Genomic DNA, 22,792 nt, shown 5'->3' on the forward strand with positions numbered 1-22,792 from the left:
TCTTTGTTTTGGTTTTTGCTATCACGGAAGGAATATTTATATTCAGCGACTTTCGACTTTGTTCGGCAGGAATCTATTCATTCTCAGAGAGGCACCTTAGAGAAAGGTAATTTTTTATAGGCTATTTTTGTACCGTGTGGAACATTGAAAACATGGTAATTCGAAATATTATGTAGTTCAGTTGCTACCTGCTGATGATGTGCCGTGTATAATTGATCATCGCCGATGATCATCATCTCTATTATTTCGATTCGGTTGGTAAATAATTATTTTAAATCTGATGGTTTTTAGTACCATACAAGTACTGATTCTAATTCTGATCGGGGCGACTTCGACGGACATAAGAGTGTTGTTGTGTTAATACCATTATCTCGGTATATTTAGCATTTTGGGCCAATTTTTTTTAGAGTACTTTGCTTCTGTATGCTTTATCTCTGATAAAGTGCTTGTTAAATAAGCGTTGCTTTTATAGTTCTAGATCTAAGTGGTCGTCACGGTTATAGCTGAATTATATTCGCACATTTACCTATTTTCCTCTTGACGAAAAAAGGAAAAACTGCTGAAATATTTTGTCTTAAAATAGTATACTGAATAGGAAGAAAACAAGACAACATTGGAGGGAAAAAAATATGTGGGAGAGATCATGCAATTCTGAGGTAATCCACTTATTGTTATCAACGGACTGTTCTTGGCCGCTCGTTCCAAAGGAAACGGCTAACTACTAATAACTTAAAGACTATCATCATTTCCTCTTCTATCTCAAGAGAACCTTCTATCTATTTTCTCGGAGGGTTTCTCTCTAAGACACCTTGCATCGAAGGTAATTGCTCATTTGAAACGCGTTGAACTTTTGATGCCTAACAATGCTCTATCAAATTTCATATCAAGAAGTCTCGGTTTTTGTCGAATTCAGTTTCTTTTACCGTGTCGTTTGCCCATTTCATGCTAGCAACCGGCAATATAAAATCTTCATTCTAAGTTCTAAGGGTGAAATGTCAAATTGCACAACATGTTCTCAAACGCAATTTCGATCGTTTCTTAATATCTGGCCATAATAGCATTATTATCATCATTATAATTATTATAATTACTCAACAACAACAACAACAAGCCTTTATTTCTCACAAAAATGGAATTACAATGAAATAAGAAAAATGATTATAATGATCATGCAAAATAAACATAGTCGTATCATTTTGGAGCCTAAGGGCTGGAGGAACCGTTAGGTTTTCGAGCTAGCCCTCTATGAATTATTATCACTATCGCTATCATTGTTATTATTTATATGATTATTTGTTACCTTTGAATTATTGGTTGACAGTCAATTGGTCGCTGTGCTGTATCAGTAGCTATATCAGTAGCCACATGCAGTCTCAGACTGCCTGTCGTTCCTTTACCGGTGGGAGAACTTAACTAAGCAGCATAACAATCAGCGGATTGCTTACTTTCCTACCAAAAAAGGAACGATTTGACTACATCCGATTTAATTATTTTTTACCTTTTTTTTGTTTCCACAAAGATTGTCATGAATCCCCAGGTTGTTCTACTGCTCATGCTGGTAGCCGTCCCCTGCACATCTGCAAGTATGTTGCTACTGCCATTTTGTAATGTTTAACTTCAAGTTAACCGAGTGATGCCCTATGAAACCTTATAACCAAAAGAAGTTTGGCATGATAGATGCATTACAAATTCCAACCCTATTCTGAACAGGCCTTTCTGTATCTGAAGGAGACCATGGAGGACTTAACCCGTTACTCCAAATTTTGACAGAACTGATACTCTAAGTACTTGTAACAACAGGTCTAAACCATTCAACTTCTCATGCTGGCGTTACATTTAAAAAAATAAAGAGAAAAGCTTTAAATCTCAGGTAAGAAGCTCGCCGTGATTGAGGAGTGTCTTACTGGTATTTGCGACATTTCATCGAAAACTCGCCATCTTGAAACGTTTCCTTGAATCGGACAATAAATGTTTTTTTTTTTTTTTTTTAATGATGATAATAATAACAATATGGTTAAAATAACTCTCATCACATACAGTCGAGTCAGTGAACTTCCGAATTGCGTATGATGTAGGCAATTTGTACTCCAATCGTTTCGTGAGGGTTTTAGTAAATTGGAAGGCTTTATCTCTCATCGCGAACAAAGGGAAACTAACCTCAGGAGTTTGTTGCCATCAAGAAATTGTATCCGGCTACGTTCGGGACGGAGTCAGACCTTCTTAGGCGCCTTCCGGTGAGAAAATTCGCACGGGCTGTTTTTAAGTAAACTTTCAGAAACTATGAATCGACGAAAAGGTTATTAAATACAGAATTCGATAAAATCATAACGATAAACTGAAAAAATGTGAAGTGGAAGTTGATGGTTAACAAATTTCGTCTTTGATGAAAAGTCACTGCAAAATGTCAATGAAAAAAGATCAATCATTAAAAGTAAGCTGCTCAAGTCGTGAAGTAGCCCTTAACGTTCATTATATATTTTAAGTAAGAAGTGTACAAGAAGTGCCAACGTTTTGTCACGGTTCATGTGTTACTTTTAATCATCTGCTAGTAACTTGTCGAGGCAATCAGATTGCTTGTGCAAATCAACAACAGTGTATCTACGCGCCTCAACGCTGCGATGGGTTCACTCACTGTAGTAATGGATCAGACGAACAATGCAGTAAGTACTGTGGTTGATAGGTAACTTCTACTTCTGTACATCTTCTCATTCTTTACATGGGCTTAGCGTAAAAATGCTATTATCAAAAAGTAATATTAAATTGGGAGGCTGACTCTCTTTTCAAAAAAATAGAAAAAAAGCTATATTTTCCAAGAACCCCTCAATTTCAAGAACACCTCCAAGACAGCGAAATAAAGCTGTGACGTAAATCATATGCAGAGGTAGTTTTACAAAACTGAACTGGCTATCGGTAGAATGCCGTCACATTGGGCCATCTTTAGATTAAGAGGTTTAATGGCAGGAAGACGGTTCTTGTGATGGCTAAAATCACTTTAATATCGAATGAAATAAACTGCAACTAGTTGAATGAGATAGCGGCCATTTCATATACGAGATAATTCCTTTTGCATCTTACCGTTGGACAACATCAAATGCATTAATTGGGAGACCAGAAATTATGATTTTAACTTTGCAACGTAAAATGCTCTATATGATAATTTTTTAAAGCAACCATTATTACGCATGCATGCAGTGAATGAACACTTTGAGATTTCTCAAGTATATTGAGTTCCCCAAGCGTTAGCATATTAATTTGAAAAAAGCTTTTCTAGAAATATAGTCATGCACCCATCGGTATTGCCATAATTGATTGTATTAATTGACCGCGAACGAAAAGGCGAAAACGCGAACGGTCGCAACACAGGGGATGTTAAATTGCTAATGTAGAGCTTACCAATAAATTTTTCTTTTACACGTAAACTTTTGTCGCCAGTGCGCCATAACCAAAATTTCATAGAGCTTAATGGTATTGTAATGATACTAATAGACTAATTGAGTAACTTTTCCTTTTCTTTCATGTTTTACCTGCGCCAATTAGCTGGCCGTAAGTATCATAAATCTAAATCTATCTTTGTGGCGTTTCCTTCTAATGTTGCTCGGATAACCGCATTGAAGGAATGGCATATTTTGTACACGTCGCTTGTATTTATTTGATTTACATATAACTATCAGTAGAAAATCTGAGATTGAGGATCTTTGAAGTATTAAAAAATGATTTCAAGAGGTGGATTGAAACGACAAAAACGGAACAAAAACCAAAGTTAGCTGGTCACCTCCTGCTTGATAGGGAGGCTGTATGAGGTATGGAGGAAAGAAACTGATCAAACATGTTCATCGATTTCCTTATATATTTACAAAGCCTTTCTGTCAAGACAGCTGAAATTCACGGATATTCATGTTATCAAAAAAAGGATAAAGTCGAGTCCTCGTCTCTTTCTTTTTTCAAAACTAGTCTAAAAGGCAAAAAAAGAAAAAATGACATAGAGAGACCAAGGGTCAGCGGCAACTTTCTCCTTTCTGTAGACGACAGGGATTCAAATTTAGAAAGGGAATCTGTGTTAGCAAGAGCTTGCGAGTTGCTTATTGGTCTGCTTATCGGTTCAAACATATTTAGCTGGGGAGAATTTTGAGGCAAAGGCATAACCTCGGAGATGAAAATTACTGTCCTATAGTTTTTGACTACAGAGCTAAGAAGTATGTCTAAATTGTTAGGATTATTTTAGGTTTTGTTTGTTCTTTTTATTTACTTAAATACACAGGCTCAATATTTTGTCTTTTAATTTAAGTTGTTTATATTATCCTACAGGAGAGTGTGCACACTACGAGTTCACTTGTGCTAATGGAAAGTGTCTTAGTAAATGGAGACGTTGCCATGTCGGAGATGACTGTGGTGATGGTTCAGATGAACAGCAGTGTCGTAAGTTTATTATCACTGTCACCGTTGTCCAAATAGTGCAGTCGCCTTTCCTATGGGCTGATGGCTAACTATTCAAGTTGTGGTGTGGTAATCAGGTCGAGATACAAACAAATATTGGGAGCTGTCTCTCCTCCTTCTCCCTTTTTCAATGAATCGAATAATTAATAACTTTAATTATAATATGGACCGAGTAGGCAAAATTAAGCTTGTTCTTATTGTTGTTACTATCGACAGTTTAGTATGTTTTTCTTCAGTTTCCATTTCATTTTTATTGTTTATTTAGTTGTTTGTTGTTGCTAGTTTTTTTCTTTCAACTGCAAATGCAATAAACAAATCTTGGTTACTACATAATTTGAGATTGTTTTCTTTTCTCTCGATGTACGAAACATTTTCATGGAAATATTAGCTCAAAGTAAGTAATCTTTTGGATATTTTATTAATTTCTTAACTTTGAAGTGCACAACAATGTGTTCGCTTATTTAATCACTTACTTTAGTATTCTATGTCATTTATACTTTTCTGTAATTATTTCAGTGCAATGGTAATCACACTTTTGTCAAAGAGAAGTGTAGCAGCTACCTGTTTGAAGCATTCATGCTTGCGGGCGAGAAATTTTTTAGAAAGTTTTTTTTTTAACTTACTGTTGACAGTCACTAGTATACAAAACATTTAATGAAAATAATTCAATGTGTTTTTATGTTTTCCCATTAAGTTTTGAAATGAGGATGGTTTGACGTTTTTCACGTTTCCATCATGATGGCGAGGCCCCCTGCTTTTGTATAAAATGGATTTGTTTTATTTGCCCTGGCGAGCAGGATAACAATATGCTAACAGGTCACCAAGTTTTTGCAACACGACTTACAATAGCTCTTCCTTTTCAGGAGGAGAATGAAATATGAAACAGTGCGCACCTTTGCTGTCAGGGCGTTGTTATTGATCTTTAGGGAATTTTTAAAAAGCACAGGGGAGGATTAAGTCAGCTGCATCATTCATTATGATAATAAAAGCTGCATGTCCAAAAGAAAAGCATTTCAAAATTTTGATTAAATTTCTGGCACTGTATAGGAAATATCTCATTACTCTTCCCACTTTTCTATGCTTTGTTAACGAGGGAATGTAATAGCCGGTGATTTTCTTTTCTTTCCTTTCTCTGTGTTTTTCATGGACTGCACTTCGGAAACATCAGAAAGTAAGTTCTGCCTCAATTTCTTAATGTTGATGTTGCTCCTAACCTGTCACATGACCAAAAAGCTGCTAACCACTCCCATTCTGTACCCTTTCTACCAGCTGTAAACTAATAATAACAAAAGAAAAGATCAGGAGGAGTTGTACTTCATTCAGAAGTCGAGATTTGCGTTTCGGCCTATAAAATAACCCATGTTTCAAGGTCACACACTGAATCCTAAACCTTAATGAATAATTTTACTTTAGCCTCCCTTCAGGACTCACTTAATTTTGCTTTTGCATTGTTTTGAACAACAAATGATTGTTAAAATTAGAAAAATAGCTTTGTCTTGTGGCATCATATTTAACTTTGAATGCAAGTTAGCGTAGATTTGAGTCCATTCAATCATAAGGATTTGCTTTTTTTTTCATTCGTATTCTCTGCAAAGGAGATATCAAAGCGTGACCATCTTAAACTTAACGAAACTTGCTTTCGGTAAAGGTCTTGGGGTGGGAATTTGAACCGGAAGTGTCGAATACAAGTGTTTTATCTTGTAATGTGGAGGTGTTTTAAGATAAAGAGTTCACTTTTGGGTACGAATGGCTCCGGAGAAAAAGTCTACCAGGTCTAGCTTATAGGGCTTGGCAATGTATAGAATATCAGGATCGCTCATTTTGCCTTTTCAAAAAAAAATTTACCATCAAGTACAGCACTTGGGTACAGTATTGAGAGACAATTTTGGCCCCGGGGGCTGAAATTTGAACAGATCCACGGGTTCTCCGTGGGCGATGTTGAGGCTTCGAATTAATTCAATGCATAATTCATATATTGGCCTACTCACTTTTCATCTAATCTCCCTAACTTAATTGTCATTCTGTGCTTTCTCCACCCATGTGCGGCCTTTGTGAAATACACCAGCGTGTAAGTGATTTTTGATTAGATTACTGAAGTTAATAATTTAGTTATAACATCTGTTTCTGCTCCACTTTCCATAACATTCCTAAATAATGCAAACGTGCGTGAGTAGCAAAACACAGGATGAGAGGATGAGGATGAGAATTTGATGTTCTTATACCAGTCGTTGTAATAGCAAAATAAATGACATATCTCGAAAACAGTTGATGAAGAATAACCGAGGCCAGCTTTCAGTCCCATATGATGATTGATGGGAAGTGTGTTAGTATTGCCTACTTTAACTGTAAATGTTAGTTGAACTGAACAATGTTTTATAATACTTGAATTCTGCTTATCCCTATCGTTTTCTTTGCTCTCGATATCGCCTTCGGTGGATCAAATACATGTAAATACATCAGGCGGTAGGTGAAAGCTTAGAACTAATTACTTTAAGGATAATGATACGTTGTCATCTCCTTTTGTTCGTTTTTGTTTGTTTGTTTGTTTGTTTAAGAATATTCTTATGATTAAAGCATGAATGACCAGCTGCATTGCGGGCACATCTTCGCCGCTGCCTTTCTTTCTTCCAAGCAGAAAAAGAGCAAATTAGATAAAAATCTGGCAATTACTGCAAGCTTCCTTCCTATTCAGCAAAAATGCCATTGTTGACAAGTCCGCTTATAAGATCGAAAACAACTTTGTCCCTCAGTGAATCGAACAAGCGGAAAGACACGTATCAAACAGTTGCCCATAAATATTATCCTATCATTACCTTTAATTGTTGGTCATTCATCCTCTATGTCTGCAGGCCAATAAACCTTCAAAAGTATGATACGAGTTCTTATCCCATGTGTTTAACCTAATTTCATTGATTAGTTTTAACATTACTGCATTCTTTTTCTTAAATTACTCTTTCCTCACCTAAACTAACATTTTTTGTTACTTTTCTGCCCCTGGTTACTGCTCAATACAGCATGTGAGTATGATTTTATATGTCTATTCGAGTTGTGAACTGTTTAACTGAAACGATTGTTAATTCAGATACAATTTGCTGATTTATGATTTTACTGTCTTTTCTATTCTCTTTTATTATCTTACCTGACCTTGTGACAATAAGGCTGTAAGTAACCATTATTTTTTATTAACCATCTTTAGCATTTTTGGTTTGACCGCTTACATAAGTCAACTAAAATTTTTATTCCCATTTTTTTATTAATTCAATTTGATTTAATTGAATGAATATATCTTCGTTTATCGTCGCCATTTAAACATAATAAAATATCGGCGATTTTTTGTGGAAAGGTAAACCTCAGTTTTTTGGTATATTGGCAAACAGCATAACTTCGAAAGAGGAAAAAAATTACTTAAAATTTACTTATCGACTGGATGGGAGGGCCGGACAAGTAAACTTTTGGCTCGAAGGTCATCTCAGTGCTTATTATCCGGTCCGGCCCGACCAAACTCAGTCAATGAACATTTTACCACTTAGTGTTGAAGATTTCGAAATTTCTGTCTCAACCTAGTTAGGATGTACCTGCATAAAAAAGAAGGGCGCGCGGGTCCATACGGGTCATATGATGATTAAAATTACATGCCTCCAGATGAGTTTCGGGTGTAATTCAGGCAAAGCGTCCGCTTTGAAGGGTCTTAATGGATTTAACTGTCAGCCATCAAACATCCCAAAGTTTAATCATCAACCGTTGAAAAAACAGTTCAGTTTTAACCTTCAAACGTTCAAAGACCTTTTAGATCTTTCCACCTCAGCTGCTTGCCACGAACAGTTCTAAGTGTCGAAGTATTTTGCGAATGATAGTCTTCAGGTTTCCAAACACATTCACTTCATGACAAGAGATTATATCCTCGTGCTTCGTAATCATTTCCATTTTTAACTTGGTAGTTCAATATTTAAAAATTTTTTTTCTAATCGATAACCTGTTGCCGACTATGTCACACCACGCCTTGTCTTGCTTGCAGAACCGGCGTAATTTTTTTGCGTCCCATCGGCGAACGGAGACAAGCGTTAGGTGAGCGCTAGGGAAGAGCGCAAAAAATTAAATACTTTCCACACTTCCACCGTTCCTATCAAATTGATCAGTGAATATCATGTGATAATCGAATATCTTTCAACAAAAGCGTAGCGTATCATGTTCTATGAACGAAGCTATTCGAGAAGCCCTTCGTTAAATTCCGAACAAAAAAAAGCAAAAAAAATGCATCGCTGATGTATTTACAAGCACATAAAGAAGTAAATTGGGAATACGAACAGAACTGATCTTAAAAAAAATAACAACAACAACTATAAACAACGGGATGGGATAAATGTCATTTATGAGATTTATCCTCCGAAGGTAGCAGACGCACTAGGTTTACAAAACTTGTTCGCATACGCATTTGAAAACACCAAAATAACTGTAAAGATTTACTTACGTTCAAACATATCACCTTCTTATAGTTTTCGCTCGCACAGAAGCATATCTTTACTTGTAACTGTCATTTTTTTGGAGAAAATGTTGCCCCGACATAAAACCATGTTTGTTGTTGTCTCTGCCGGTGTTTAGGGAAAAATTAGCTTGAATAATTGGCGTAGGTACAGGGTACAGCTGGTTTTACCTTTCTTTTTTTGTACTCCTCCTTCCGTGCGTGACTCACTCTTCGTGCTCGCTTCCTACTTGCCTCTGTTTTTCGGAAAAACGCCATAAATTGCGCCTGTTCTGCGGGGCACAGGTGTTTTTTTTTTCCACTCCTCCTCTCAAGCGTGACTTGCACCTCACGGTCGCTTCCTGCTTGCCTCCGTTTGACCGAAAAACGCTGAAAAATTGCGCCTGTTCTGTAGATCCAGGCCTCCTCAATGAAACTAAGGGTTCATGGTTTCCTCTTTCTTGTCTTTCTTCATATCAAAACGGATGGTAAAAACAAAGTTTTTGTTATAACCATATCAACATTCAGATAAGGTAGTTTTTCTCGGAGTTAGTCGAGAGTAAAAGTTGTGGAAAATATTGCCTGATAATAATCCGAATTGGAACGAACACAGCTTTACTGGCCTTTTCCCTGGGAATGTAAGTTAATGATTACTAAGCTAAAACTATTAACAACACTTCACTGAACAGTTGTTGTTTTCTTTCTTTCATTTCAACTGATGCTCAACAGGGTGTAAGTATCTAGTTATTGTGCTACGTACGTTTATCCATTCCCTGATCTTGTTGTTTAAGATCAATCCTATTTCTTTTAAAATAGGCCTTTGACCAGTATTGCATAAGATCCAATTTGAATACTTATCATTTTTTTTAAACTGATATGTAACTAAAATTAAATTAATCTACGTTGTGTTTGTGACTTGTCACATAAATTTCTGGCCGCTGAGTAATTTTGTTGGAGCTAGCTTGGAAGTTACAAGAACAATAAGCAACAATAAGCTACATTTTACATGAGGGTGTCCCATTATGTTATTAAAAAAAAAGAAAAAGGCCCTGAGACCGGATTCTCTTTTTTTTTTTTTATTGATTCTGACATATTTTTAAGTATTTTATTTCTAATCATAACCTCCTTAGCTATTCACTATTCTCACAATGTTTTTCGTGGTTTTTCTATCTTGCTGTGCATAGGGGTACAGGTGTTTTTTCGTGGCTTTTTTTTATTTTTTTTACTCCTTCTCTCGCGCGTGATCCGCTCTCGCGCTCGCCTCGCGCTTACCTCTGTTTGACCGAAAAACGCTGAAAAATTGCCTGTTCTGCAGATCCAGGCCCCCACAATGAAACTAAAACCTGTGGAAAATATTGCCTGATAATAATCCGAATTGAAACGAACACAGCTTTACTGGCCTTATCCCTGGGGATGTAATTTAATGATTACTAAGCTAAAATTATTAACAACACTTCACTGAACAATTGTTGTTTTCTTTCTTTCATGTCAACTGATGCTCAACAGGGTGTAAGTATCTAGTTATTGTGCTACGTATGTTTATCCATTCCCTGATCTTGTTGCTTAAGATCAATCATATTTCCTTTAAAATAGGCCTTTGACTAGTATTCGTATAAAATCCAATTTGAATACTTATCATTTTTTTTAAACTGATATGTGATTAAAATTAGATTAATCTAACGTTGTGTTTGTCACTTGTCACATAACTTTCGGGTAACTGAGTAATTTTGTTGGACCTAGCTTGGAAGTTACAAAAACAATAATAAATAATAAGCTACATTCTACATGAGCGTGTTCCATTTTGTTATTAAAAAAAGGAAAAGGGCCCTGAGACCGAATTCCTTCTTTTTTTTTTTTTAAATGATTCTGACATTTTTTAAAAGTATTTTAATTCTAATCATAATCTCCCTAGCTATTGACTATTCTCAAGATGTGTTTCGTTGTTTTTCTATTTTGGTGTGCATAGGGGTACAGGTGTTTTTTCGTGGCTTTTTTTTTTTCACTCCTCCTCTCGCGCGTGACTCGCTCTCGCGCTCGCCTCGCACCTGCCTCCGTTTGACCGAAAAACACTAAAAAATTGCGCCTGTTCTGCAGATCCAGGCCTCCTCAATGAAACTAAGGGTTCATGGTTTCCTCTTTCTTGTCTTTCTTCAAATCAAAACGGATGGTAAAAACCAATTTTTCTGGTATAACCACATCAACATTCAGATAAGGAGGTTTTTCTCGGAGTTAGTCGAGAGTAAAAGCTGTTGAAAATATTGCCTGATAATAATCCGAATTGGAACGAACACAGCTTTACTGGCCTTTTCCCTGGGAATATAAGTTAATGATTACTGAGCTAAAACTATTAACTACACTTCACTGAACAATTGTTGTTTTCTTTCTTTCATGTCAACTGATGCTCATCAGTGGGTGAGTATCTAATTATTGTGCTACGCATGTTTTTCCATTCTCTGATCTTGTTGTTTAACATCAATCCTATTTCTTTAAAAATAAGCCTTTGACTAGTATTTGCATACAATCCAAGTTGAATACTTATCATTTTTTTTAAACTGATATGTAACTAAAATTAAATTAATCTACGTTGTGTTTGTGACTTGTCACAAAAATTTCTGGCCTCTGAGTAATTTTGTTGGAGCTAGCTTGGAAGTTACAAGAACAATAAGCAACAATAAGCTACATTTTACATGAGGGTGCCCCATTATGTTATTAAAAAAAGGAAAATGGCCCTGAGACCGGATTCCCTTTTTTTTAATGATTCTGACATATTTTTAAGTATTTTATTTCTAATCATAACCTCCCTAGCTATTCACTATTCTCGCAATGTTTTTCGTGGTTTTTCTATCTTCCTGTGCATGGAGGTACAGGTGTTTTTTCGGGGCCTTTTTTTTATTTTTTACGCCTCCTCTCGCACGTGACCCGCTCTCGCGCTCGCCTCGCGCTTACCTCCGTTTGACCGAAAAAGGTTGAAAAGTTGCGCCTGTTCTGCAGATCCAGGCCCCCTCAATGAAAATAAAAGCGCCTGATAATAATCCGAATTGAAACGAACACAGCTTTACTGGCCTTCTCCCTGGGGATGTAAGTTAATGATTACTAAGCTAAAATGATTAACAACACTTCACTGAACAATTGTTGTTTTCTTTCTTTCATGTCAAATGATGCTAAACAGGGTGTAAGTATCTACTTGTTGTGCTACGTATGTTTATCCATTCCCTGATCTTGTTGTTTAAGATCAATCCTATTTCTTTTAAAATAGGCCTTTGACAAGAATTTGCATCAAATCCAATTTGAATACTTATCATTTTTTTTAAAACTGATGTGTAATTAAAATTAGATTAATCTTACGTTGTGCTTGTCATTTGTCACATAAATTTCTGGCCGCTAAGTAATTTTGTTGGAGCTAGCTTGGAAGTTACAAGAACAATAAGTAACAATAAGCTACATTTTACATGAAGGTGTCCCATTATGTTATTAACAAAAGGAAAAGGGCTTTGAGACCGGATTCCTTTTTTTTTTTTAATGATTCTGACTTTTTTTTTTAAAGTATTTTAATTTTAATCACAAACTCCCTAGCTATTCACTATACTCAAAATGTTTCTCGTGGTTTTTCTATCTTGCTGTGCATAGGGGTACAGGTGTTTTTTTGGGGCCTTTTTTTTATTTTTTACACCTCCTCTCGCACGGAACCCGCGCATGCGCTCGCCTCGCGCTTACCTCCGTTTGACCGAAAAACGCTGAAAAATTGCACCTGTTCTGTAGATCCAGGCCTCCTCAATGAAACTAGGGGTTCATGGTCTCCTCTTTCTTGTCTTTCTTCATATCAAAACGGATGGTAAATACAAACTTTCTTTATAATCACATCAACGTTCAGATAAGGAGGTTTTTCTCGGAGTTAGTCGAGAGTAAAAGCTGTGGAAAATATTGCCTGATAATAATCCAAATTGGAACGAACACAGCTTTACTGGTCTTTTCCCTAGGAATGTAAGTTTATGATTACTAAGCTAAAATGATTAACAACACTTCACTGAACAATTGTTGTTTTCTTTCTTTCATGTCAACTGATGCTCAACAGCGGGTAAGTATCTACTTATTGCGCTACGTATGTAATAATCCGAATTGGAACAAAACAGCTTTACTGGTCTTTTTGCGATCCCTGGGGATGTAAGTTAATGATTACTACGCTCACGTTATCAACAACACTTTGTTTTCAAATAGTCGTTTGACTAGTATTTGCATAAAATCCAATTTGAATACTTATAATTTTTTTTAAAACTGATATGTAACTAAAATTAAATTAATCTTACGTTGTGTTTGTCATTTGTCACATAAATTTCTGGCCGCTGAGTAATTTTGTTGGAGCTAGCTTGGAAGTTAGAAGAACAATAAGCAATAATAAGCTGATAAGCTACATTTTACATGAGGGTGTTCCATTTTGCTATTAAAAAAAGGAAAAGGGCCCTGAGACCGAATTCCTTTTTTTTTTTTTTTAATGATTCTGACATTTTTTAAAAATATTTAAATTCTAATCATAACCTCCCTAGCTATTGACTATTCTAAAAATGTTTTTCGTGATTTTTCTACCTTGGTGTGCATAGGGGTAAAGGTGTTTTTTCGTGGTTTTATTTTTCACTCCTTCTCTCGCACGTGACTCGCTCTCGCGGTCGCCTCGCCCTTGCCTCCGTTTGACCGAAAAAACGCTAAAAAAATGGGCCTGTTCTGTAGATCCAGGCCTCCTCAATGAAACTAAGGGTTCGTGGTTTCCTCTTTTTTGTCTTTCTTCATATCAAAACGGATGGTAAATACAAACTTTTTTTTATTACCATATCAACATTCGGATAAGGAGGTTTTTCTCGGAGTTAGTCGAGAGTAAAAGCTGTGGAAAATATTGCCTGATAATGATCCGAATTGGAACGAACACAGCTTTACTGGCCTTTTCCCTGGGAATGTAAGTTAATGATTACTAAGCTAAAATGAGTAACAACACTTCACTGAACAATTGTTGTTTTCTTTCTTTCATGTCAACTGATGCTCAACAGCGGGTAAGTATCTACTTATTGCGCTACGTATGTAATAATCCGAATTGGAACAAAACAGCTTTACTGGTCTTTTTGCGATCCCTGGGGATGTAAGTTAATGATTACTACGCTCACGTTATCAACAACACTTTGTTTTCAAATAGTCGTTTGACTAGTATTTGCATAAAATCCAATTTGAATACTTATAATTTTTTTTAAAACTGATATGTAACTAAAATTAAATTAATCTTACGTTGTGTTTGTCATTTGTCACATAAATTTCTGGCCGCTGAGTAATTTTGTTGGAGCTAGCTTGGAAGTTAGAAGAACAATAAGCAATAATAAGCTGATAAGCTACATTTTACATGAGGGTGTTCCATTTTGCTATTAAAAAAAGGAAAGGGCTCTGAGACCGAATTCCTTTTTTTTTTTTTAATGATTCTGACATTTTTTAAAAATATTTAAATTCTAATCATATCCTCCCTAGCTATTCACTATTCTCAAAAGGTTTTTGTGGTTTTTCTATCTTGCTGTGCATAGGGGTACAGGTGTTTTTTCGTGGTTTTTTTTTCACTCCTTCTCTCGCACGTGACTCGCTCTCGCGGTCGCCTCGCCCTTGCCTCCGTTTTACCGAAAAACGCTGAAAAATTGCACCTGTTCTGCAGATCCAGGCCGCCTCAATGAAATTAAGGGTTCGTGGTTTCCTCTTTCTTGTCTTTCTTGATATCAAAACGGATGGTAAAAACAAACTTTTTTTATTACCACATCAACATTCAGATTCAAACAAGGAGGTTTTTCTTGGAGTTAGTCGAGAGTAAAAGCTGTGGAAAATATTGCCTAATAATAATCCGAATTGGAACGAACACAGCTTTACTGGCCTTTTTCCCGATCCCTGGGGATGTAAGTTAATGATTACTAAGCTAAAATGATTAACAATACTTCACTGAACAATTGTTGTTTCCTTTCTTTCATGTCAACTGATGTTCAACAGGGCGTAAGTATCTACTTATTGTGCTACGTATGTTTATCCATTCCCTGATCTTGTTGTTTAAGATCAATCCTATTTCTTTTAAAATAGGCCTTTGACTAGTATTTGCATAAAATCCAATTTGAATACTCATCATTTTTTTTTAAATTGATAGGTTGTGTTTGTCACGTGTCACATAATTTCTGATCGCTGAGTAATTTTGTTGGAGCTAGCTTGGAAGTTACAAGAACAATAAGCAACAATAAGTTACACTTTACATGAGGGTGTTCCATTTTGTTATTAAAAAAAAGGAAAGGGCCCTGAGACCGGATTCCTTTATTTTTTTCTTCAATGATTCTGATATATTTTTAAGTATTTTAATTCTAATTATAACCTCCCTAGCTATTCACTCAGGTATTTTTTAGTGGTTTCATTTTTCACTCCTCCTCTCGCGCGTGACTCGCTCTCGCGCTCGCCTCGCGCTCGCCTCCGTCTGACCGAAAAACGCTGAAAAATTGCACCTGTTCTGCAGATCCAGGCCACCTCAATGAAACCAAGGGTTGGTGGTTTCCACTTTCTTGTCCTTCTTCAAATCACGATGGATGGTAAAAACTAGACCGTAACGCAACTTTCGTGGTTCCCTCACGAAAAGTGATGTGTTCACTCATTTAGATATGGAGATTATTTAGACAACTCATTTGAGGATCAAAATTGTGGGAAGAAATTACCCATTCGTCAGTCTTGCTGTTCAGCTCAATTCAAGTTTTTAATGGGGAAAGTTTGAGGCAAAACTTTTTTCCGATGTGAAATGCCTTGGACCGCTCTTAAAGAGATCGCCACTTAAATGTTTCCCTTCTCTCCCCCTCCCCTCTCCCTCCCCCCCCCCCCAATAGAAAACATACAGACAAAAAAACAAACCTAGAGTTCCTTTATCACTTTAGAAATAAGAAAATAGCCAACGGTTTATTTCATAACTTTGATCTTTTAAGGAGCAGGTGTATTACACCTTAGCACCAAATGAAGGAGATAATTAATCGAGAGCAAACACTGTATAATAAAAAACAAACCAAAAAAACACAAAAACCCCAGCCAGAGTGTAATCCAACTAGACTGTAAAAACTAAAACGAAATAAATGAATAAATAAAAAAATTTCATGAAAGCGATCCAATTAAACCAGGTTAGCCCAGGACATCCTGAGTGACAATCATGATCGATGATTCCTTCGCTTGTATCGTCGAGTAAGATTGTAATAAAAAAAGGGAAAAAAATCACCTGATAGTAATCCAATTAGGGCAGATCGTACCACGCTAAAATCATAAAGCAAGAGAGCATTAATTTACTTTTGTATCTTTTCTTTCATTTCACCTGATTCTCAACAGCTTGTAAGTATCTAGTCTTGTGTTATGTACGTTTATTCACTCGTTGATCTTGCTTTCAGCTCCAATTCAATTTTATCTAAAATAGGCATTTTGTTAGTATTTGCGTAGAGTTCAACTTGGATATATATACATTTTAATTACTTGAATTGAAAAACTTTACGCTACACAAACTTATCAGTGTGAAAGAACCCATCTACTGTACTACTCAATTTTATTTTATACTTAGTCTTGCTGCAAGTTGAGCTCAATCCAACTAAATGTATTTTCCTCCGAGTCGTGTTTTCAAAAATTTGAATTTATAGATATAAAATTGAATTTCATTGACTTTCTGTACCATTTTTCACTTGTGATATTATATTTAGAGAAGCAAAAGAATGTTGCTGAACATATCAAGGAATTCTTTGCAATAAAGTCTTTAAATAATGGTTTTAGTACATCACTATGCAATGTTTGACTGATAAGTCACTGAGCTATGTTATGATTAATAATAGAGTAGTAATACTCACAATGGTTCTTATCACTTAAATCTGTATCATTAATGAATCATTTTAAAGTTTTCCCAATCAATGAAACTATTGGCACCTTTATTAAAGCAACATAGCGAATTTCTGAAATGCAGAAAACTAGGTAAATCTAAGAATAGACCGTGTTGTTATAAATGGTGCGCATGGAACTTTCATACGTTAAAATTTAGATAAAGTGGTAGTTAGAAAAATATATTATTTCATAAGCTTTTGCATTCAATACTAACAATATTTTCTTTTATCATTATTTCTCTCTATTTTCCAAAATGAAATTAATCTCCAGGCTGTAAGTACCCACCATTTTATTTATTTACGCGAATCACAGATATTCTAACGTTTGTACATATCAAAAGTGTTTTGAAGTCAGCTGTAATCTTAAAACACTAATTCTGCTTCGTTATTTCCTTTTTCTTCCTCAATCTTACCGGATATATCAAGGGGGTAAGCGATTTTTACGTTCATCATCAAAACGAACTTTTATCGATAACACGTTTTACTTAGGCGCTCCGTAGTAGGGTCGGTTCATTTTCAAATCGCTGTCAAGAATGTAAGGAACAAGAGTGAGTGCAAGTATTTCACATCAAGCGTTCAAGAACTACTAGAAAAATATGTGAAGTTACTCTGCTGTGTGGAAGTGATAACTCTTCCACATACCTTCAACACGTTTTTAACTTGCCTTATGTAATTCATACATGGGCAATAAATAATGGTAATAGGACTGAGTGGAGTCCAATTCGGTCTGCAACCATACGAGTGATTATCAGAATCGGAAGACCGCGCAGCGGGAGTCGGATTTGTTAATTACGAGTATGATTACAGATAGAATTGGACGACTTGAATTCCTGTTTTCAGTTAGTCAGAACGATGACAAAATTTGAGAGGGAAAATAGACATCAGTTGTACGTTTTCATTATAAAAGCAACAATGAACTCGGCGAAATGCGCGACAACATCGCTTACTGTCCACTTACACAGGCATGACGTGTCCACTATCCTGTTAGCGCTTAGGTCGGGCTGGTGATAACCAATCACGTTCGAGAATTTTGTTATGGTTTTGATTGGAGTGAAAATTGTGTGAAGAAAGTGATCAGAACTCCCCGTTACGAGCGCCTGAGTACACGCCCAAATGCGTCTAGTGGAGTAACTCCCTTTTAGCGGTTGAGAGAATGGGACTGTGTCACTTGAATAAGAACTGTGTCACTTGAATTGGGAAAAGTACTGGGTGGAGATGGTATTAAGATAAACGTTTTGGAAATGGGATCAGTATATCCCCCATCCTGACACTAAATTAATTGTAAGTTACTATAAGTCTTTATTTCTGGCATTCCGCAAATGGTTAACTCGTCGTTCCTAAGACCTCTAAAAACATTATTTAAATTTCTCCCATAATTATTATTCTAGGTACACTTTCGACCCCCTGGACATCAGGGAATAATACAATTTTCAATGCGAGCACTTTGATTCCTTAAAAGTTCGTAGGCATACAATAGGACGCTACGAGTAGTTAGATTATCCTTTAGGTCAGTTTCATCAAACTATTCGCTTAGTGGAGTCCTTCGCTTAGTTTAGCACCTCTTTCACATTAATTAGCCTCCTTCGGAAATACTTCTTCTTACAGCTCCCCTGAATGCTAGTCGTGTTGATAAATACATGTTAGATTCTTCTTTAAGGACTACTCGATAATGATATCTTTTCCCTTCTTGGTTGTAAGTGTACTCAGCATGTCATAAAATATTAAAATTGTTTTAGTTTGCACAATGACTAATCCAAAAAGTGTCCTTTGGCAGCTGACTATGTTTTGGTGGGCAAAATACTATCAAATGACCACAATTTTTTTTATTTTAGCTTTTTTGTTAACGGTTGAATTATGGATTCGTTTTCTCAAGCGACAGTGACAATTGAAGATCTGCTTATGCACCTCGTTGCGTGTCATTGCTAGTGTCTTTGTTATTGTTATGGTTCTGAATCAGGCGAAAATATTAAGGAAGCAATAATATAAAATGTATCCTTAAGCAAAGAGTAACTTGTCAAAATATTTCTCCTCATCTTTTCCCCCTTTGAAATCTGCGCTGGACTACAGAACGTAAGTAAATAAAGTATTTCTCTTTTTCCCTACTTTTGAGTCTCACTGTCTAAGAAGTCCAGGTTAATATTCGACCACAAGCGTTATCTTATAGGCATCACAATTTGAATCCAGGCCTGGTGTGGGAGAAGGACCAGTTTGGATACAGAATTAATTCATTTGATCTTTATGATCAATATCCGTTTGACTGACTCAAACCCATTTCAGCCTTCTTTGCAATAAAATCATGTTGAGCCCTTTGGGATGAATCCAATGAGTTGGATTAAATGTCAAGGCGTTTCATTTCTTTTTTGTGCATGCAAAGTTAGTAAAACTTGATATTCGTCATTTTTTTTTCTTGAAGTGGGTGGTACAGTCTAAGCATCCAAGGCGATTTCATTCTCCTTTTCCTCGTAATTTGAAGATATATTAGAAGGAATTATTTCTGCCTTAGTTTGTTTGTTTTTTTGGTTGTTTTGTTTATTTATTCATTCTTTTTTATTTCTTTCCTGTATTTTCATGTACACGATGGAATGATTAGGAAGGCGTAAGTGCCAGTTTTCTTTTATATGTTTTTATCAGTGTTTGTATAATTTCGAAGTCAAGCTGATGTCCAGTCTTAAGATGCTTTGTACAAAATAAGCTATCTAAACTCGACGGTTCGTCATGTTTCTCCTTTATTTCTCGAGGTGGGTGGTACAGTCTAATGCGTTCAAGAAGATTTCACTCTCGCTTTTTCTCGGATATTGAATAAATTGGTAGGAATCCCGTTTTAGTTAGTTTGCTGTTTTTCTATTTATCTATTCTTTTTTTTCTCATTTCTGTGCAACCATGAATATGATGGACACACCAGCCGGAGGTAAGTTCCAACTTTCTTGTCTTTGCTTTTGACACAGTGTCACCATAAATTCAAAGTCGAGTTTAGGTCCAGTCTTTAGATGCTTTGTACATCTTACTATTTTTTTTATTGATTTGTATATCTCTTTTCTGTTTCGTGTGAACGAAGATACCCCAACTCGACGGTTTGTGATGTTTCTCTTTTAATTCTCACAGAGTGAGGCGTGAAGCTAAATGTTTATTGAAGTTGTACGGCTCATAATCTGATTTAAATTCGAAAACGAAATAGTAAAATATAGGCTGTGTTCTTTATGAAGACAATCTTTCAACTTTGTATAAACACTTTCAGGTGGTCCTCCATACTCTATTTCTTTTCCCCTTTTATCAAGTTTTGGATAAGTACAACACCAAATGCGAAAATGCCTGACTACTCGGTCGGACTGAGTTAAGCTGTATCAAAGCGAGGCTAATTAGTCCTAGGGTTTTTAAGAATGTGGTTCTTATGCGTGGTTGTCTATCTCATTCGTCTATTTACGCTGTGCCGACGAATTTTTGTGTTCCTTAGTCCAACAATAGGGAGGAAAATCAAAATGCAGGTGGTTCTCGTGAGATAAAAGTTCTTTCCGAGGAACCATTTCATATATTTCTATCAAATTGAAATTTGGAAAACTGCTTTTGTCATTTTGTAATAAAAAAAGCCAGAACTTGATTTGGTTCATATGGATTTCCTTCCTACCCCTAATCCTCCATATGTTTTCAAGGGAGTGGTATCTTAAGACGAAAGAAAGGTCACGGTTTGTCATCGGAGTGAAAGCACCGTTTAGATGAACAACTATTATTTTTTTTCCTCTCGATGTTGTCACTGCGACTATCTGTTAGTGAATTGATCTGCTTTGGTGAAGGTATTTATATCTCCAGGGTCTAGAGGTCCGCGATCTGACTTGGTACTATTACTCTGAAGTCGGGTGGGCTGGGGTCGTTTTCCAGTTTCTGTAAAGCTGTTTATACAGCTGCCTTGGTCGAAAAGTTTGTCAACAGTTCCATAGACCCCGAAACGCATTATTGTGCTTAGTTTGGAGACAATTTTTTAATTGTGGCAACAGTCACCGCAGGATCATTGCAAAATGGACTCTTGCAAGATCTGTATTTTGAAAGGAAAATGGCAGAGTTCAGTGATCCCTGGGAAATAAATAATGGTAATGGGACTAAGTACAATGAAATAAGAAAGAATACTTCCCATGTGGTACTAATACACCTCGCCTCAAAGGAACGAAATTCAATTTCCGGTTTTTCATTGTTATCGGGGTTTTATTAATTAAATTTAGTTGTTGTTTCGGTTTTTTTTGCTTTCCATCTTTCGTTTCTTTTTCCTTTTTATTTGATTGAAGCTACCACTTCCCAATTATTATCGTGCACGTTGTGATAAAAAACACATAAATAGTGAGATATATCTTCTCCGTGTTGCATTTGATAATTCTGTTATAAGCTAATTGTAGTTTTTGCTTTAGAGTGTTTACTTTCTTAATTGGTTTTCTTCATTTTCTTTTTAATCTGCTGCATTGGCCCTCACTTTTCAAATCAGTTTGTAAGTAACGTTTTCTTTTTGTAATTATTTCTCTTGTCGTTAGTAAAGATAATGGCTAATATCTAAGTAAATTGGTGTTAATGGTTTCTATCACATTTAACTTGCTCGAAACAAGTGGAATATCTAGATTGACACCGCTCAACAAGTGAAACGAGGCAGGAGATTTGCCTTCCTGTTCGTAACTGATAATTGAGCTTCATTGATTACTTGTAGTTTGTAGTTGATTAAAATCCATCGCATTATATTAGTGTGACAGAGTCTCGTTAGAGGTGCATATTTCGAGTTGATTTTAGCCTTTTACCCCAGGGATTTGTTCTTAGAGCTTTTATATCCCAGGGTTAAGCCTGTAGCCCGAACCACTCTGTATTCTTGAATAACCTAGTGACACTCACAAACTGTGAAAGTTTGAAAGAAATCGGTGAGATGGCATGTGTCACGCCTGCCTGGTCTTCTCGTGGACATACTTACTGGAAGCTCGTTTTGAGGATCCATTTGATATTTTTCTTTCAGAGCACTATGATTCGCAAACGATATAGCGCCCCCTAACCTTTTTATATTATTTGAATCGAACTCTTTGAGGAAAATCCAAGGAAGTTTCATTTTCATCAACCACGGCTTCTGCCGGCCCTGTTACTCCCTGAGGATATGGCCGAAAATTTCCCGCTCTTTCTGCTTTTGTGCTTTTTGTCGATGAGATCGTGTTCTTTCAATGTTACTGCTGCTATTGTGAAAGTATTTAGATATCCAGGGTCAAAAGGTGATATATTGCATTTGATAATTCTAATAATATGATTTTCTTTATAATCTGCTGCATTGGCCCTCACTTTTCAAATCAGCGAGTAAGTAACGTTTTGTTGTGTAATAATTTTCTCTCGTCATTAGTAAAGATAATAGTTAATGTTTAAGTAAATCGGTGTTCATGGTTTCTATTACATTTAACTTGCTCTAAACAAGTGGAATATCTAGATTGACACCGCTCAACAAGTGAAACGAGGCAGGAGATTTGCCTGCCTGTTCGTAACTGATAATTGAGCTTCATTGATTACTTGTAGTTTGTAGTTGATTAAAATCCATCGCATTCTGTTAATGTGATAGTCTCGTTAAAAGTGCATTTTTCGAGCTGATTTTAGCCTTTTACCCCAGGGATTTATTGTGGGGGCCTTTATATCCCAGGGATGAACCGAAAGTCCCAACCACTCTGTATTCTTGAATAACTTGGAGACCCTCACAGACTGTGAAAGTTTGAAAGAAATCGATGAGATGGCATGTGTCACGCCTGCCTGGTCTTTTCGTGGACAGATTTTGCAGAAGCGCTTTCTGAGGAACCGTTTGATATTTTTCTTTCAGAGCACTATAATTCGCAAACGATATAGCGCCCCCTACCTTTTTTATGTTATTTGAATCGAACTCTTTGAGGAAAATACAAGGAAGTTTCACTTTCATCAACCACGGCTTCTCCCAGCCCTGTTACTCCCTAGCGATATGACCGAAAATTTCCCGCTCTTTCTGCTTTTGTGCTTCTTGTCGATG

At 36.2% G+C, this 22,792-nt stretch overlaps 1 protein-coding gene and 1 pseudogene across 1 annotated transcript in view; one reads left to right on the top strand and one right to left on the bottom strand.

The window, feature by feature from the left end:
* LOC149045662 (DDB1- and CUL4-associated factor 1-like) overlaps window positions 1–22,792 on the bottom strand; it is a 413,926-nt pseudogene that overhangs the window by 27,718 nt on the left and 363,416 nt on the right.
* LOC149045663 (vascular endothelial growth factor receptor 1-like) overlaps window positions 1–22,792 on the top strand; it is a 48,440-nt gene that overhangs the window by 5,509 nt on the left and 20,139 nt on the right. The window contains exons 5-6 of the mRNA XM_089207816.1: window positions 1,520–1,583; window positions 4,306–4,416. Of these exons, the coding sequence (XP_089063942.1) occupies window positions 1,520–1,583; window positions 4,306–4,416 (175 nt within the window). The remainder of the gene's footprint in view (window positions 1–1,519; window positions 1,584–4,305; window positions 4,417–22,792) is intronic.

This window comes from Pocillopora damicornis, chromosome 5 (genome assembly GCF_964200805.1).
Source record: "Pocillopora damicornis chromosome 5, jaPocDami1.2, whole genome shotgun sequence".
Classification (NCBI taxonomy): Eukaryota; Metazoa; Cnidaria; class Anthozoa; order Scleractinia; family Pocilloporidae; genus Pocillopora; species Pocillopora damicornis.